The sequence below is a fragment of the Antennarius striatus genome, chromosome 24 (assembly GCF_040054535.1).
Source record: "Antennarius striatus isolate MH-2024 chromosome 24, ASM4005453v1, whole genome shotgun sequence".
Taxonomy (NCBI): domain Eukaryota; kingdom Metazoa; phylum Chordata; class Actinopteri; order Lophiiformes; family Antennariidae; genus Antennarius; species Antennarius striatus.
Window position 1 is genome coordinate 8161991 of NC_090799.1, and position 17950 is coordinate 8179940.

General features: G+C 41.7%; 2 protein-coding genes and 1 long non-coding RNA gene across 7 annotated transcripts; 2 read left to right on the top strand and 1 right to left on the bottom strand.

Moving 5' to 3' along the window:
* Positions 1-708: 708 nt before the first annotated feature.
* LOC137591345 (splicing factor U2AF 35 kDa subunit-like) lies at positions 709-6740 on the bottom strand. 2 transcript variants are annotated; one of them, XM_068309274.1, is made up of 8 exons: positions 6678-6740; positions 5221-5308; positions 4999-5065; positions 3434-3483; positions 3028-3126; positions 2777-2910; positions 1056-1148; positions 709-980 (listed from the first exon to the last, which is right to left on the bottom strand). In XM_068309274.1, the coding sequence occupies exons 1-8, from the start codon at positions 6719-6721 to the stop codon at positions 872-874; spliced, it is 684 nt and encodes a 227-aa protein (XP_068165375.1). In that variant the 5' UTR covers positions 6722-6740; the 3' UTR covers positions 709-871. The 2 variants fall into 2 exon arrangements, with proteins under 2 accessions (XP_068165375.1, XP_068165374.1); XM_068309273.1 differs by having other exon boundaries at positions 709-983.
* Positions 6741-7181: 441 nt separating this feature from the next.
* Positions 7182-10243, top strand: LOC137591532 (B- and T-lymphocyte attenuator-like). Of its 3 annotated transcripts, none has more exons than XM_068309591.1 (6): positions 7182-7499; positions 8822-9142; positions 9231-9269; positions 9379-9492; positions 9588-9622; positions 9726-10243. In XM_068309591.1, the coding sequence occupies exons 1-6, from the start codon at positions 7394-7396 to the stop codon at positions 10014-10016; spliced, it is 906 nt and encodes a 301-aa protein (XP_068165692.1). In that variant the 5' UTR covers positions 7182-7393; the 3' UTR covers positions 10017-10243. The 3 variants fall into 3 exon arrangements, with proteins under 3 accessions (XP_068165692.1, XP_068165693.1, XP_068165694.1); XM_068309592.1 differs by having other exon boundaries at positions 8825-9142; XM_068309593.1 differs by lacking the exon at positions 9231-9269 and having other exon boundaries at positions 9726-10242.
* Positions 10244-10571: 328 nt separating this feature from the next.
* Positions 10572-12284, top strand: LOC137591616 (uncharacterized). Of its 2 annotated transcripts, XR_011034674.1 has the most exons (4): positions 10572-10694; positions 11355-11655; positions 11746-11850; positions 11993-12284. It is a non-coding gene; the product is annotated as an uncharacterized lncRNA (long non-coding RNA). The 2 variants fall into 2 exon arrangements; XR_011034673.1 differs by having other exon boundaries at positions 11355-11850.
* Positions 12285-17950: the final 5666 nt, after the last annotated feature.

Here is a 17950-nt window from a genome sequence, read left to right on the forward strand (position 1 = left end):
TCTTGAGAACTTCCCAGGAGTACGGCCTGATTTTATCTACGTCTAATCCGAAAGATTTGACACATGAACGATCGACGCAACTCTGGGACAAGATATAATAAAAGAGTAAAATTATATTTGTATTTTACTGAATAAATAGGAAGCATCTTAGTTCTCGAGCGCCACCCGACAGCGAAAGTATATGTAAGAATCTACATCCTTCATTGTAATAGAAATAAGCAATATTTGAAAGCATCAATCAATATTTTTTTAAAAGTTGCCTTATTTTATATCTCAAATATTCCAGGTTTTGTCATTGCAAATTGGGATTATTCAGAGATTTAGTTTGATTGTAATAATCAGGGGTTTACCAACGTTTACCTGAAAAATAATCTGCCCCATTTTTTTAATCAGTGGGGGACTTCGTAATAATTCTGCAAACAACTCACTAACAAATTAAGTAATAAAAATTCTGCAACATCAGCACTGAATAACTTGATGTTCTGATATGGAGTTTGGCAGGCGAAAGCATCAGATAGGAGCTGAAATCATAAATTCATAAATTCTTTAAACCAGATAAGATGTTTTAAGTTCTTTACCAATTAAAAATACCTTTGTCAGCACATCTCATCAACCAGTAGATTTCCACAGTTGCAAGGACAACATTTCAGACATGTTGTTTATTAAGAATAAAAAATGAGAAATAATTGACGATAATATAAGCAAATGCAGAATTACAAATCTGTTTTTATTGAGAAAGCGACACAAGCTAGTCTTAAAAAAGAGGAGTCAAAGAAAACATTTGCAAACAACTCAGCAAAAAAAGAAAAGCGTTGGTAATCACTGCTGGGGTAAACAGGGAGGGATCTGGTTGGGTGGGTCCTGGCGTCCATCAGAATCGTCCAGAGCGCTCTCGGTCCCTCGATCTTCGCCTTTCGCGATCCCGTCGTCGGTCCCTGGAACGGGAACGCCGTTCCCTGGAACGTGAACGAGAGCGGTGCCTACTGGGAAATACGGAGAAATTAAATTACTGTATAATTTCAAACTTGAAGATTTTACTGCAAAGATTTCTATACCTTTTCCTGCGGCGGCCATACAACTCCCTCCGAAGCTCCCGTGATATGGGTTTCAGGTGCATGAAGTTGCAAAAGCCTCCCCTAGTGCACTCCCTGTGGTGAAACATGAAGGGTTAAATCCAGTTTGCGTTTGGTGGAATAGTGTGAACCAGATTAATCAACTCCCAATCCAGTGGAAAAACACTGGGTAGGCTCACGTAGAAGGATCACTAGTTTCCTCACATTGTGCAAGAACCATGTTTATCTGTGACATGAAGTCAGCGGCTGATTGTCCGTCGGCTGATACGGTCGCTGAACAACGGAAGCGAGCCGTATGCAGACGACTGAAGCTTTCTCTCTTTTCTGGCATAGCATGTTTTCATCGTCCTTGAATGGGGACACTTTACCACTTGTCTTCATTCTATTCAGCAACATGTCTGGTTTTCCTCTGCTAGCTTCAGTCACAACATACGTGAAAATTCTGTGACAGATGGATGCAGGCCGCTTCTTCCAAGGCAGGGTGAAATCAACTTGCATGCACTCAGAGCAGATACATCCTGGAGTCTCTTATAAGATCGTAAGTTGTGACGTAACATAGATAACAGAGGTGGAATTATGGTGAAATCATCGTATTCACACATTCCTTGACTTCTCATTGGATTTGGATTCATGTTTATGATGAGTTTCAGACTCCATATCTCTTATCTTACAGATGGCACCTATGGTTTATGGCACTGAATACTAAATAACTCAGCTGTGTATTGCTAACAGTTCCGTGTCATGTCCCTGCAAGCAGATATTGCGCTTGAATTATGCAGATTTCCACATACATTTTAAAAGTAAATAATCCCAGAGCAGACATCCACCTCACACATCAGGCCCTCAAGGCTTAGCTGCAGAATAAACACAGAAGGTCTTTCTTCAAATTGATTAACCTCATGCAAACCTGCACACGTTCATCAGCCTTCAGGTGAAGTCTCTATTTACACACACACACACACACACCTGATTAAATACGACATTTCGCTCCCATCACGCAGCTCAAGCATGATTTATAGTTGTGTTTTAATGCCACAAATGTCAAAGATTGATTGACTGGCATGACTAGTCATGCTAATAGTGAATAAAGAAGAAGATGTGCACAAAATTAAAAATGGCATAAGTGGTTTACAAAGTAAATGAAAAAACAATGACTACATAGATTTTTCTCCATATACAGTGTGCCCCCCGTTCTTTGCAGTTAATGCGTTCCAGGACGAATTCTGCGATAGAGCGACAAATAATTTTTGTTATTATTTACGGTAATTTAAAAATGTATAAACCCTCCCCATACTGATATTAAACCACCTTCTATCTGTATTACCTTTTCCAACAGTCTGTTAGACTGTTTAAATCGCTTTTGTCTCTCACGAAATTCCGAGACTGACTGAACGGATCGCACTTACGGATGCCGTCAGCCAATAGAATGCGCATACAGTATCACATGACTGCCTACTAAAAATCCGCGATGAGGTGGAGTCGCAATCGTTGATGCATGAATTCGCGAGGGCGCATTGTATATCCAAGTTTTTAAAACTTAGCATGACATCATTACCATATATTCTGCTACCGCCCCCTACTGGCCTCTACCCCGCCGACACTTCAACACTACAGTGTTGAGGAACCATGGAGACAATACATGCAGAGGACACCATCGTCTACATGGCAGTGATGGGAGGAAGTCAGTTTGTGTTTTTACTCACCCCATTTCATACTGGCGGCAGCAAGCTTCCCTAAAGTCAGTGACGGGGGAGAGCTCAGCGTGGATGGGCTGGGCGTTGAACCAACGGTTGTTGAGGTCCAGGACTGCTTTCTCCGCATCTTCCTCGCGACGAAACTACACAAAACAGGAATGCACGTATGTTAGATTAGCAAATAGTTTGAGAAAATAACCGCTGACTTAATTTAACACTGCTCAGATTGGATCCCAGCTCCTTTAACTTCCATCACCAACCTTAACGTAGACGTTGCCGACCAGGTGGTCACCCAGGTTATCGCACACGTTCATCTCCTCCACCTCCCCGTACTTCTCCTCCATCTCTGTGAACACCTCCTGCGTGTAAAAAAACAACAAGAAAAGAACGAGCAACAACAAAAGGTGACATTATTTTATAATGAAATTTTTTTATTATACTATATAAGCGTTCCAGTTGCCTGTGACTACAACGATCTCGACATCAGAAAGCGATAAAACATCTTTTTTTGCATGTTCCAGCTGTGTCAGCATTGGCTTGTAAATGATTCTTGCTTCAACTCAAACAGGATATATTTTAGCAATATCAAACACAAGGCCTGACAGCCGCCTCGTCGTGCTGCGCAACATGTGGTTTACGGAGATTAGACCACAAAAGGTTACTCACCTCAAAGAACTCGTCGTAATGCTCCTGCATTTCCACGTCGCTGACGGCGCCTGAAAGTTCCAACAAAAGAAGAGTCAGGGTGAAGCGAAACGGAACGCGTCGATAAAAGTCATGCCAAACAAAGCTAGCTGTAGGGACATCAGATAGTTATTGCTATCATGGTTAAACCCTGTAAACATGACTCCAAGGTTATATAATGTACGTTAACTGTTACTGAAAACAGTCTCCCACGTCTACTCAGCTTAAACTGCACTGGCTGACCCCGCTTAGCTTCCTGTTGGTTTTTCGTTGACATCATTTGCCAATATTTGCCCTTTTTTACAAAACTGGTGACTGTAACGTGATTTTAGGTTATCTCTTCTAGTTCATCACAACCCCTGGCTAGCATGAAGGAGAGTAACGTAAGTTAGGAGTGGGGGCAGCAGTAGTTGTAGAACCCAGCTTTAATGAACCAGAATCTGTCTCCAGGAAATGATGCGTGACGCATCTCTAGAGGACAATGTTCCTACGCTACGCCAAATTTAAGTGGGGAGATGTGAAACAGTAAACTGAGTGCAGTCGGTGCTGGAGGGTCCTGCAAATGAAGGGAGAACTTACAGTGTAAACCATCAGCAGACTGGGCAGTTTGGAAGGTTATGAAGGTAAATGTTCAAGAAGGGAAATGGTCTGAAATACAAAACGCAAACTTCTGTGACATAAATCAACCAAAATAAAGAGCTGGGGAAGAAAAAATGTGATTAGAAAATGTCTCTGTTAGTGAATCCTTAATGTATTTCTGGAGTTGCAGTTTGACTGCGGTGGATAACGATGTGTTCAAGGAGTCGAACGCCCTCGTCATTTAGTTAAAGCGAGGCTGGTGGCTTCAAAAGGGTTTTATGTTGGTGATATTTGATCCTTTTGAGGCCCCAGTTATATCAAAAAACAGAACTAAATCAGTTTAGTTCAGGGTAAAACTGTGGTTCACGTAACAACAGAATTCATTATTCTGTATTCATAGAACCTTAAAGGTTTAAATAAAACATCCAGACCTCACTGCTCTGATGTCACTAAGTAGAGGTTACCTGAGTTGGGAACTTTTGTGACTGCAATAACTTCACTCACATCTGCACCAAATTTGCTCAAAAGGACCATAAATTCCTCCTTTACTGGACAAATGATTTGGGTGAAAAAGTGAAACATTCAAAGCTCCAGTGCTCCTACCCATGAACACACTTACCTGTTTGAGAGGTACTGCATCTGCTCAAAAACTCTCTAAATTATCATCACCTGAGGATGATTCTACTAAGATCAGCTCTCTGAACCTTTGATGAAACGTTATGGATGATATCACTTGTAGGACATGATAGAATAAGTAGCCCAGACTTCTTGGCCCCAACAATTTGAGCAAGATAAAAACTTGCTTTACTTGTTCTTTTCTAAATTAAAGGTTGTTTTTGCTCTGGTACACAGACAGGAAGGAGGAAAGAACCCAAACTAAGCAGAAGTAGCATCTCACATTTGTCCTCATACACAAACACCACTTTCAGAAATCAAAAGGAGAAGCTGGCGATAAATGAGAAACTTACAGCGAGATGCGTCGGCCGTCTGTGCACTGTTCTGGGGATTACGGTAGATATTCTGAATCAAGATGGTCTGTAGGGGAAAACATGGTAAAAAAAAATGCTCATGTTTTTGTGTCAGGCAAGGTGATTTCTCAAGTACACAGAAAACTTATGACAGGGTTGATCTTGGGGTTCATTACTAAATCCTCACACAGTTCATTCACAATAAAAGCAGAACAACGTCACCTGGCTGAAGGTTGGTTTGTTGTGCAATCTAGAGCAGCGGTCTCCATGTCTGCAAGCTCCAATTTTGAAATAGAAAGAACAATTGACCCTGAAACATAAAGGAACTGTGTCATCGTTGACTTCACATTCAGCTGCTGTGGTCCAGGATCAGACACGGCTGCAGAGTCACTGAGTAAAGTACCTTTAAGAGACGAGTCAAGTCGGGTTACAGCGTGGCGGAGACGCCTTTAAATAGATTTAACTTTAGGGATTTAGATCATGTTTCACACACATGTTCAAAAGATCATGTCACTGCTCTGGCCTCTTCTTAGATTTTTCTTCGATATAGAATTTAAGATTCTCCACCTGTTGGAACTGGGCAGCTTATTAATAGCATCATGAATTCAGACTTGGGTCTGTCTGGAACTTATGTAGCACATATTTATAATTACTGTATTATTTATTGCAAACTGTTTAACATGTATGTGGGTTTTTTGTCAATTGTGTCTCCTTTATTTGAACAATTTAATGTTAGTTTTTATCTCTAAGACCACATCAGTGTCAATTCAACCATTAAAACTCAATGATGTTCACTTTGATGTTTTTCTTTTTAATTCTGAATCCTGGTTGGTTTACTTAAGGTTAGTTAATATATGGTTATATTCAGTGTAGTATGCTTAGGAGATATTATTCTCGTATCAAGTTGGTATTAATTCAACTTCTACAGTTTATCAATAGCCTTTTCTTATTGATTGTTTGCTTTCCTTCCTGGTTTAATGTAGTGAGGCTCTACGGAGTGATCATAAGTGGGATTCTCCTTAATGACAAGAGTGACATGAAAGATTAACCTAGGATTATATCATTTTAATTTTGTTTGTTAACTGAATAGTCGACTGACCACAACATTTATGAATGAATCTGATCGATTCAGTCGGGAGGGCTTCAAGCGCCAATCTCATTCAAGTGTTAGCTACTATTGGAGATGAGTTCTCAAAAATAATAATTTTAAAACGGTCTCAAAGATTCACATTTTTTTTGTAAATACAGAATAAACAAACAATAACAATGCGTTTACATAGCAACGGCTAATATGATGGAAACGGTACATTTTGGAGTACGGTGACACAGATCATGACAATTGTCTTACCAACAGGGTCTAAACTATGTGTAACGTGGATACTTCGAAACTTACTAAGTTTATTTTTATGTAGAAATCAGTAGAGTTTGCAAAAAGGCAAATTTTGGCGCATTCCGACAGCATGGAGCTGCGGGTTAGCTAAAGTGTCTTCCGGAGTTCCATTCAAAGCGTTAGCCGAGCATTAGCATCTTGTAGCTAATGGAAGCTAAACGAGGACGTTTCGCTAAATTAGGACGACCCGGCTGAGCTGCTCTGTAAAGAAGAAGAGCCCCTGCAATCCTACTGCGAGTAACATCCGTCATTTGACCGCTAAATGCCATAAATCGTAAACTAAACTTACTTGTCTTTCTCTGTGCCGAAAATGGATGCCAGGTACTCCGCCATTTTCGGCTCGTTAGAGACGACGTAATTGACGTCATTACGTAAAGGCAGAGCGCTTCAACTTCGCGGCCCGATAAGGTGCAGTTCCTCTAATCGCCAGGTGTCGGCGCCACATTCCCATTAAAAATCTAAATACAGTACTGGGCCTAAAAGTTGCTAATGCTGTTGTACTTTCACCATTTTGAATAAAGCATTTTTTAAAACTTACATTTTCATACATATTGCATTTTTAGAAAGCTTCCTTCTTCCTTCCTCTCATAAAACTAAACCCTCATCCAAAGAAACACTTGATGCAATGTCACATAAGTTTGCAGAAGCAAGAAAGTGAAACGATAAAAGGGAAAGAAAGGAAGTCAGTGTGAAGAAGAGGAACCACATGCTGCAAAGAAGTGATGAAGCTGAGGCCAAGGTGTAAAACTAGAAGTCTGTAGTTGAACATTGCAGTCACCTGAACCTGGGAACCCCCTAGAGATGTTCTGCTTCACTGGATCTGCTTTGCAGAAGTGAGGCCACCCACTGTCCTCCAGTGCATTCGCTGTCCCAACATTGAAGTGGAAAGAGGCAGAGATAGAAAGAAACAGAAAAGGAAAGCAGCTTCTGACCTCAGCAGCAGAACTAATCTGTTAACCAAATAATGAACTCAGAGGAACATTTCCCCCTTCGACCCGCTGGAACATGGTTGCATGTTTTCTGAGGCTTCCCATCATGAGGCCAGTACACTACTGCACCGTCCTGCATGTGTCCATCTTGGCGGTGCTGCTCCTCACCTTAGATGCTGATGGTAAGTTATTTTTTGCTTTCTCAGTGTTTGGGTAGTATACTTTTTCTTTCCTCTTTGGGTCTGCGGTGTGTTAAATCAGGCTTTTTCACTGAAACGTCAGCTGAATTTCACGAAAAACCAGCTCTCAGCCTGGGTTTGGAGGCCTGAGGGTTGCTGTGTGTCTGTGTGAGTCATTTGAGTGAGTTTCTGCAGACAGATTTGGCGTTTGGCGTCCAGGTGGTGCAGTGGCTGACACCTCACAGCAAGAAGGTTCTATGTTCAATTCCTCTCTGGAAGGAGTTTCTCCCCATGTCTTTATAGGTTCTCTCCAAATACATGCAGCTTAGGTGATTTCATCACAACAAATTGTGACCGTTTGTCTTTCATGTGGCCCCACGGTGAGCTGGCGATGCATCCAGGGTGTATTCTGCCTTTCACCTGTAGCTGGGGAAGCGGTTGGAGACAAGAGAATGGCAATCTCTTGTCTAAAACAAACTGGAAAGATGCGTGAATTGTTTTAGCATTTGGTGTAAAAAAAAAAAAAGATTAAAAAAAACACAGCAAAGAGGCCTGTTTTGTCATATTTACCTGTTTATCTAAATTAATCTGTCAAATTCACGCGTGAAACCTGCTTAAAGTCCGTTTCAGATGCTTAAATCTCTACTTTTTCTCCCCTATCCTCCCCAGCAGGAGGTGTTTTTTCATGCACGTGGGGTCGTGTGGAAACACTTCGTGATTTTATACAAAAAAAGAGGCAAAGATTATCATTTTTGAAGTCACTACCTCATCAACCGTCTACCCACTCAATGTTCCTTGTTTTTATTTTTTATGTAGTTTTACAAGTGGAGGGTGAGCGTCTATTATTCCTTTCTTTTGACACATTCTTCCTCTTTTTAAACTCCAACGATCTGCTATGCAAATGATTTTAATCACTCACGACAACATTAGTAATCTGATTGGCCTGTTGTTATTTAAATATCCAATATTAATTGGACATTAAAATAAAACTGTGATTAAAGAGTGATTGAATGATTTGATATGCTCATAGGCTATTTAACCCGTTCTCTCCAAAGGCTGGGATTACAGTATTTTCTGACTATAAGGCGCACCTAAAAACCTTTAATTTTCTAAAAAACTGGAAGTGCACCTTATATATGAAAACAGTTTTAAAATAGGCTATTCATTGAAGGTACACCTTATAATCAGACACACCTTCTAATCCCGTGCATCGTATAAATGAAAAAGTTTTAAAATAGGCCATTCATTGAGGGTGCGCCTTACGGTCCGGTGCGCCTTATAATGCAGAAAATATTTTATTTTAAAATTCAGAAGTTTTGCTTTAGCAGGAGAAGATCCAGATTGCGAAGATGAAATCTTCGTGCGCCGCAACACGTGTTACGACGCGTGGATCGGGGACAACCTCCGGATCAACTGCACCATCCAATTCTGCAAAAACTCAGCGCAAACTGTCCGCTGGTTCAGAGTTGAGAACGTTTCCGTTCCCGTGGACTTGAGCAGCCACATATCTGAGTCCTGGGTGTCCGTGCACCGCCCGCTGGGGACGTCGTTTTTGGATTTCCAAAGCATCCTGATCACCGACGCGGGTGCATATCAGTGCCGGAGTGGGTTAAGCGTGAGTCACGTTATCCACGTCTTCGTCCACGGTGAGTTGTAATTATCAGTAATATATGGATTAATAGAGATTTAAATAAAAAGTTGCGTCTCTGCGTCACGGATGCGTTTGTCGGACAGGTAAAGGTGATTCGGGTGTGACGCCGACGGCTGGCGCAGGTACGAAATATTCACATATCACGTTTATGGAACCCCCATAGCTTATTTTTAATTTTTAGATCATTTTAACTTTGAGTCAAACTTCTTCTTCTTTTTTTTTTACTCACAGAAAGCGCCGACACAGCACAGCATCCATGGAGGTACCTTTACATCGCTACAGGAATCGCCGCATTCGTCATCGTAGTAATAATTATTACCGTTGCATCGATGCAAGGATGTAAATGTGAGTTTGGGAGTTTGTTTGTTTTCGCTTTTACTTCTATTGGAGATTTAAATATTTTAAATAAATGTGACGCGTTTGAAAATGTCATCACACAGGGAAGTCAAAAAAAGAGAATCGACTCGATGATCAGGTAAAACAAGAACTCTTCTCAAATGTATTTTATTTTTTAATTTTAACTCTAATGCATGTTTGTTTGTTTTTTGTTTCGGGGTTTTTTTTGGGTTCGGTTGCAGCGCTCCTCAATCCCGCTGACCGAGCACCCCCTCCCGCACACCGGCCTCCGTGCGTCTCCGAGAGGAAGCCCGGTTGCTCCACCATCGACGAGGTCTACTCGGAGGAAAGCATCACCCTCAAAACCGGAGGTGTCTCCATTGCCTAGCGGCAGAGAGAGACAGGTGGAGGTGGAGACGCGCTCCGTCCTTTACGCAGCGCTCAACTGTCAGACTCTGGCGGCGGCCACTCGGCCGCGGAGGCCGAAGGAGGAGAGCACGGAGTACGCGGTGATCTGCGTTCAAGAACACTAGGAGGAGACGAAACTACCTTTTACAAAGAAGTGTAGGAGGCATCATGACGTCATCACGTGAACCAAAGTTGCACAGGAAGGGCTCCATGCACCAAACTGTGTTTTTGTAAAATTTTGGCTTGAATGTACTTTTCTGGGTAATATCAGCGTCACAACCTGCACTGGGTTAACCGCCGACTCATTTTCTGACCTATGAATTGTGATGTGAATCTGATTGTATAATCAGTAAATAAATAAATAGATAAAAATAAAACAAAAAAAAATGTAATAATCATCATTTTGTGCAATCAAATGAGAAGTTTGTCATTATTCAGAGTTTTCTGCGTTCAGATAGGAAAAACTTTCACCTCAGCTTACATTTTTAAAGGTTCACTAACATGAAGTGCATGTGAGTGTGTGTGTGTGTGTGTATGTAACAGGGTGTACACACACACACACACACACACACACACACACACACACACACACACACACACACACACACACACACACACACACACACACCACAGGCCATGCTAACCAAACACAGGAAGTAAACTGCATTTAATTTACAAGAGTAAGCCAGCAATTAGACTTCGAGAGCTGCATGCTAGTCCTTGACGTGTTCCTGTCATGAAGCTTAACATCTGCCTGACCGTATCCACCTTCACCACGCTCTTCTTCACGTCAGAAGTTCACAGTAAGTGTAGTCCTTCCTCTCTGTTTAAGAATACATCTCAGAAGCGGTTTAAAGTGTTGAAATGAATGATCATGAAACTCATCATGTTTAGAATGATCTAAACATGATGAGTAGTGTCATCGATAGCCATAAATGCATTTTTACTGAATACAACAATGCCACAGTCAACTTGACCTTTGACCTCTGGGATTAAAAAGAAGTCACAAATTGATTATTTTAATCCTAGAAGATATTTATGTGATCTTTTGCATCTAAATTCTAAAAATTCTATATGTAAAATTGATGTTTGTGTTACATTTGATAAGAAAAAGCCACAAATTGTGTCTCTGTCTCGACATGTGATGGAATATTATACTTTATCTAAGGAAGCATCAGAAAACATATCTGAACGTATATCCTAATCTTCGAGATTATCAGATAATTTAGCAAAACTAATTTAAAGACAGCTGACAGGGAGAGTTTGCCTCAACCCACAGTCACACCACACATGACTGCCTGACCTGAATGTTCCACTTCAGGGTCACAGCTGCAGCAGAAACCTCCCATCTGACATTTGTTGAGAGACTTACTGTAATTCTTTCCTCTTTCATCATCATCATCATCATGAGCTGGAATCAAAACTAATCTTCTCATCTGTTCCTTTTTTTGGGGCCTTTTCAGACTGTGAGGTCAAAGTTCACCAGAACGCCTCATCCAAAGTGTTGCTGGGGAAGAACTGCGGATTAACTGCACCATCCATTTCTGCAAAAGCTCCCCACAGTCTCCTGGTATAAACTTGATAAAATTTATGTTCCCCTCAACGTGAGCAACCGAAGCCGCATCAGAATGGAGACGATTTCTTTAAACCGTCTGCAAGGGTTGTCGGTTCTGGTCTTTCACACCATCGTCAGGAGTGACTCTGGATTCTATCGGTGTCAAACTGGATTCATGATGAGCCGGGACTTCAGCGTCTTTGTTAACGGTGGGCAACGCAGGAAACTGCTCCTCGTCCAATCATTGAGGAGGAACCAGACTTTCACATGCATCACAAATATCCTCTCTTACATTGCAGATCCGGCTCAGATCGCCTGCTGGCCGTTTGCGTATCGTGCCGGAGTGATGGTGGTGTTTGTCATGATCGTAACAACGTGTTTTCTATCAGCATCTAGGCATAAAGGTGAGAAAACAGCACAAATATGGACCAAAAATAGCACGATTAAATAAGAATAAACTTTATGCAGTACTTCATATTCACTGCTGTGATTTGAAAAGCAATGACAGACGTGTATCGGTTTAAAACTGAGGTTTCATTCGTGCAGGTGGATCCAAGGTAGAGGAAGAATACACCACCCAGTCCTCCTATGATGTCGAGAAGAGCCAACACATCTATGAAAATGATTGGTAGCGCCTCAAAATGAAACTGATGGTAAAATCAATGTTATAACGTGTGTTTTAGGATTTCATGAAGTGTGACATATACTGATTTAAATAGATTTTAATCTATAAATGTGAGAGATTATGTATAATTATGGCTTTGTATAATCTATATTTTTGGTACATTCTTTTAAACCTATTTGGTTTTAATCGTTTTTTTTAATGAATAAAAACTCTTTCCAGTGACAAATTAAAATCAGTTTGTCTGTTTGCTGCTTTGTGTAACGGTGAGCGTTGCTGTCGTAGCAGGAAGTCGCTTCTCCTTGTGAGTTCAGGAACTCACAAAGAGGAGTGTCAACCGGTGAACAGGAAGTAGAGATAAACCACGCATCACTTAAACTTATATGAATATACAGAAGCTGGAGGTTTTGTAGCGCGAGAGAATGTGAACCCTGGAATCACACTTTTACTTGTCACGAGGATCCAGCCAATATTATGATGAGAAAAGGAGTGAAATAATCATAGTCAAAATATTGAGAAAGAAGTGTTTATCATCATGTAGGATTAGAAAAATGACAAACTCAAAAAAGATAGATGCAAACCTACAAGCTAATTAAAGCTATTAGTATATTAAGCCTGAAGAAAGTGAGCTCTAACCTCATTGGAATGGGAATATTTTGGAAAAGACCCTACCTGTGAATTTTCCCACCATGAATCGAGGAAGTAACACTTTTCAGTTCAAACCAAAGCAAACATCATTCTCCTCAGACCACTTCTAAAAGGTCACAAAGCTTTTCAACAGGAAACATCCAAATATAGACAATGGAAAATATGAGTAGAAGAGAACAAAACCATTGAAATCTGATGAAAATGAGTCCAGGGCAATATGTTGTCTTTGCAACATCAAATTATCTTGTTTATTTATGTATTTATTTATTGTTTCTTGATAATGGCATTGAAGAAATTTTCAATAAAAAATTACAAAAGACTAAAAAAAGAAATTGTTTCGACAAATTGGGAAGCCAGGCGGCACGGTGGCGCAGTGGGTAGCACAACACGGCGGACCCGGGTTCGAGTCCCGCTCTGTGCGGAGCTCGCATGCTCTCCCCGTGTCTGCGTGGATCTCTTCGGGTTCTCCGGCTTCCTCCCACCTCCAAAAGCATGCGCTTCAGGTTGGTCCCAAATTGCCCGTAGGAGTGAGGATGTGTGTATGTCTTTGTGTGTGGCTCCGCGGTGCACTGGCATCGTGCCCGGAGTGTCCCCTGCCTCACGCCCCATGCCACTGGGATAGACTCCAGCTCCCCGTGACCCTCTCCGGCGGATACAGCGGTGGTCATATGAAAATGAATGAATGAATGAATGAATGAAATTAGGAAGCCATCTAGTGGCCAAAAGCAAGATTACAGGCCTTGAATTGCTTTTTTTTATTATCTTGGTCAAATTTGTCGACAACAGCTTTTGTCCTAAAGATAATAGAGTTAACTAAGGCCATTATTTGTAATCGGTGCAAAATGACGAACCACAGTTAACTAAAACAAAAACACATTGAGGATGTTATTATGAAATCCATTCAAGGTTGGAGCAGTTTCCTTCAGATAACCCTCAATGTTTGCGTTAATTGTCTTTTTTTGTTGTTGGTAATAATCAAAATTTAGCTGTAAAAAAATCTCATCAGCTCCATGTAACACAGGAACCACTCACCTCTTCCTGTCTCTGAGGATTGTGGAAACTTTGATGAACATTTTTTTCTATATTTACACGATAATTGTGGAAGAGATCCAACAGTCCAGACTGCACACATGTCGTTTCTGGAACAAGACAGTTAGGAACTGATATCCGACACAAACAACTCACACAATTCATTCCATGCATCAATTTGATTTTTGACATTTTTTGTTATTTAAACTAGAACAGGACGTTTTTTCACATAATGGGACTGTGACGGAGCGGTAGGGACCGCAGGAGCGCGGTCCCGCTCAGATTGTTTTTACATACGGTACATTCGGGGGTGAGTTATCCACCAAACTGTCGTGGTGGTGCGTCGAGGGTGCACATCCGGCGCCCATGCGTGCTTCCCAACTACAAATGCTCACCTGTGGATGCGGTGTTGCTCCGCCCCTGGAGTGGGCCAAACCGAGGCTCTACTGAGGTGACTCTTAAATAGCGCATTGTGGCGCGCTATTGAGACAGGACTGTACCATTTGGTACGTTGTTGAACTGTTTTGTATTTTGTCGACTTTTTGCTTTATGTAAACAGCCATATGAGGGGCATTTATGTTTTATTCTGTTCTGGTTTTATTTTGTAAGAGGTTTTTCTGTTTCTAGGTTATTATATTAGCTATTGTAAAAACAACCCCGTTCAATTAATGTTGGTATGCCAGGGGAGGGGCATGGGGTTATTTAAGGGCTGCATTTTTGTTTCATGGGGGGGAGGTGGTAGTTGGAGTTGGCGTTGGCATTGGTAAGAGTCGGAGAGTTTGAGTTGCAAGGAGCTATAGTGGAGCGATTTGTAGTGATGGGCAAATGAAGCTTTTGTGAAGCCCCGAATCATTTGAGCCAACTGGTTCAAAAATGGGTTCATTACTCGAAGCTTCAGTTATAGTGACCTCTCCTGGCGAAGTTCAAACCCTGAACTGCAAGTTAGTTTGACACGAAGCTTTCAACTACACACATGCACAGTCATCTCCTTTTTGCTTGGACTTAAAGTATCTTTCATTTTAAGTTTTGATATACCCTAGACTAAATATTATATTCTATTCACTTATAATAATTGACAAATGTGTGGAGTGTTGTTGAGGAGCGAATGCAGGGAAAATCTGGTATTGGTTTGGTGTGCTTGTGCAACTATGGAAGGGCTGATAATTTGGGATGAGGGTGGTCAAAGATTTTTATTGAGATGCATTATTTTTTCCACAGTATTTGGATTAAGTGTTTCTTGGTGACAATTTCTCCACATTTGGAGAAGACTCGTTCACATGGAACAGATGAAGCCGGGGTGCATAAATTTTTTTTGCCAGTTTAAACAAATTTGGGTAAACATTCTTGTGGTTCTTCCATTAATCCACTGGGTCTTCTGACTTGGCCAGTGGTGGTTCGGTGAAGTACCGCTGCACCTCCACAGTTGCGTCTGCAGTAGCATTCCTTGCCCTCCTTGAATCCGACGTATCTCGGTCCAGCGTTTCCCAAAGGTTCCTATCTCAAAGACAAACACGACAACAATCATCAGCATTTTAACTTTTTGGAAAAAAATCAGTCACAAATGAGGTCACTTTTCCCTCAAGTCTCCATTCCTCCATCAGAGATGTTGTGGCTGCACTGATGTTAGCTGCAGTATGTGCTTTAGGGAACGGCACCACTCCCAGGAGCACTGTTGCCAGCTTCATCGGGTCCTCCATGTAGTGGCAGGTCACTGCAACACAGGCCTCCATGTTTCCCAAAGATGTCCACATATCAGCAGTGAGACTCACAGCCTCCACCCTCACCATTACAGCCTTGGCCTTGGTCTTCTCCTCCTCATATTTCTGAAGCACCATGCTCTTGAGAGCTCGCCTGGATGGAAGAACGTATGAGGGATCAAGCAATCCCACGAACTCCTTGAAGCCACAGTCATCCACGATGGAAAAAGGCTGCGAGTCTTTCACCACCAGATTTACCAGAGCTTCATCCAGCTCTCGCTTCCGGTCGACTAGGACAAATAGACAGAAATAAAAAGTAAATGATTAAAATAATACCAGAAGATTAATGTGAAACTACACTTAAGTTAAGCTGGCCTACGACTCATGAAACACAGCCAGACCACATTGTGTTAGTGTGTCTAATAATATAATAATATAACCAACCTTGATTTGGGGTCCCCTGATTTCCAGCACCTCCATGTTTGGCAGTGAAGTGTCTAATCATGGAGGAAGTATTCCCATGATACTTCAGTTCAGCAGAACACACCAACCAGACCTGGACAGAAAATTATTTGTAAATAATAATACAGTTTGAATCTATAAAGTTGTCACATAAACAGCAGAAGTTATTATCATTAATCAATATACACGGATGGTAGACCATAGCTATAGCTAGTTACTGTTAGACATGTAACTTCCTTCATTACAGATGTGACATTACACCTACCTTACCAGCAGAGATCAGAATGAAGTGTTCCCACATTTCAGAACAACCTGTCTCCCTGACTGGCTCCATAATGATCCAACGATCCAAAAAAGCAACGCAACGCAATAACAACAGCAAGAACAACTCTCCGACAAAAACCCACAAACGGTGCATTTTCCAGAGCGTATACAAAGGAGTTTTGGTGCCAACATTCAAAACTGTCACAAGTTAGAAGGCGTGTCAGTGAATGACATCCTTGGACTGCGAACCAGTCAGGTGGTTCCCTCGGGAAACGAAGCAGTTGCTGCTTTGGACGTCATTGTCACGTGACTATCTTCCGCCCCAAAGCAAGCTCCGAAGCAGTGGTTCTATTGAATTGTAGTTTTAGGGTTTGAAACGTGTACCGAAGCTTCAGTGTCGAACTGCCATCACTAGCGATTTGTAAATGGTCATTGTTGTGGATTTCCTCTGTGTATACTTCTTTTTGTTGCACTGGGTTTTTGGTTTGGGACATTTTATTTCCACTGTAAATATTTTTTCACTGGTTATTGTGGTGTGAATAAAAACCCCACCAAAAATCCAACTTTTGCGGCTGCGCCATCAAGTTATTTCTTTACGGCATACACGAACCCGTCACAGGGACCAATTGATATTCAGGCTGGTCTGATTAGGTTGACATTTATACTTTCATTCCAAAGCAGGGTCAGAATGACAATCACAGGTTTTAAAATAATTTCAAGGCACCCTACATTAGGAGCAGCTGTTGTGACAGGTTATTTTGTCAATCACTCACCCCATAGTTAGTTTAAAATACAAGGGCAATTCCGTCATACCTTGTTAATGTTGTTTGTTCATATGAGGAGTTTGATTATCAATATACTGGTGATGCCTCAGAGCTGTGTGGAGGCAGATCGATTGCTCGGTGACCTGAGGTAATGCCTCAGGGCTCCAGTAGGGGGAGACGCGCTCTGCTGCTTCGTTCAATACAATAAGTGAACGACAGAGCTGCGTGTGACTTTCCTCAGTTCTCTCATTATTGTTTCCCTGTCAATCAATCAATCAATCAAGTTTTATTTATATAGCGCTTAATCATGACAGCAGACATTTCAAAGCGCTTTAACAGACAGAGAAACCTAACTGAACCCTCCAGAGCAAGCATAAGCGACAGTGGCGGTTTCCCCGCCACTGTCGCTTATGCTTCCTCGATGAGGAAGAAACTCCGGGCAGGACCCAAACTCTTTTGGGCGGCCATCCGCCTCGACCAGTTGGATGGAAAAGAAATCAAAGGAAGATAAGAACAGCATCAGAGAGAGAGAGACAGAGAGAGAGTGACAGATAGGCCAGATAGAGACAGTATCAATATGGTTAAGGTTGCTAAAGTCAAGGCACAATTACAGCTGTGTGGATGACTGTATGGCGGCACGGAGGAAGAAAGGAAGCAGGACCCCAGCCGATGGATAGTTGAGGGGTGGTACTGGTGGGCTTGGAGGAGAAGGTCCACAGCACATGGAGAGATGGGGGTGATACTGGTGGGCTCGGAGGTGCAGGTCCACAGAGGAAGGTCCACGGCGGCTGGGCGGATGAGGGGTGGAAAAATAAGATGACACCAAGGAAGAGAGGCAGCAGGACCCCAGTCGATGGTTAGGTGAGTGGTGATACTGTTGTTTGGGAGGTGTAAGGTAATCTAAGGTAATCAGCTTTCACAAAGCTTCATATGACACGTTAGCAATGTTTTACTCTGTGTTATTGTGATTTTAGTTGGTAGAAAGGACATATTTCCTTTTGTTTTATTGTTAAAAAGA

Bases quoted from the DNA above. Each gene is read 5' to 3' on its own strand.
- LOC137591532 (XM_068309591.1), top strand. From the start codon at position 7,394: ATGGTTGCATGTTTTCTGAGGCTTCCCATCATGAGGCCAGTACACTAC. The intron at 7,500-8,821 runs GTAAGTTATTTT...GTTTTGCTTTAG, and splicing joins CCTCACCTTAGATGCTGATG to CAGGAGAAGATCCAGATTGC. The intron at 9,623-9,725 runs GTAAAACAAGAA...GTTCGGTTGCAG, and splicing joins AGAATCGACTCGATGATCAG to CGCTCCTCAATCCCGCTGAC.
- LOC137591345 (XM_068309273.1), bottom strand. From the start codon at position 6,721: ATGGCGGAGTACCTGGCATCCATTTTCGGCACAGAGAAAGACAA. The intron at 3,127-3,433 runs GTGAGTAACCTT...TTTTACACGCAG, and splicing joins ATTACGACGAGTTCTTTGAG to GAGGTGTTCACAGAGATGGA. The intron at 2,911-3,027 runs GTTGGTGATGGA...TGTTTTGTGTAG, and splicing joins TCGGCAACGTCTACGTTAAG to TTTCGTCGCGAGGAAGATGC.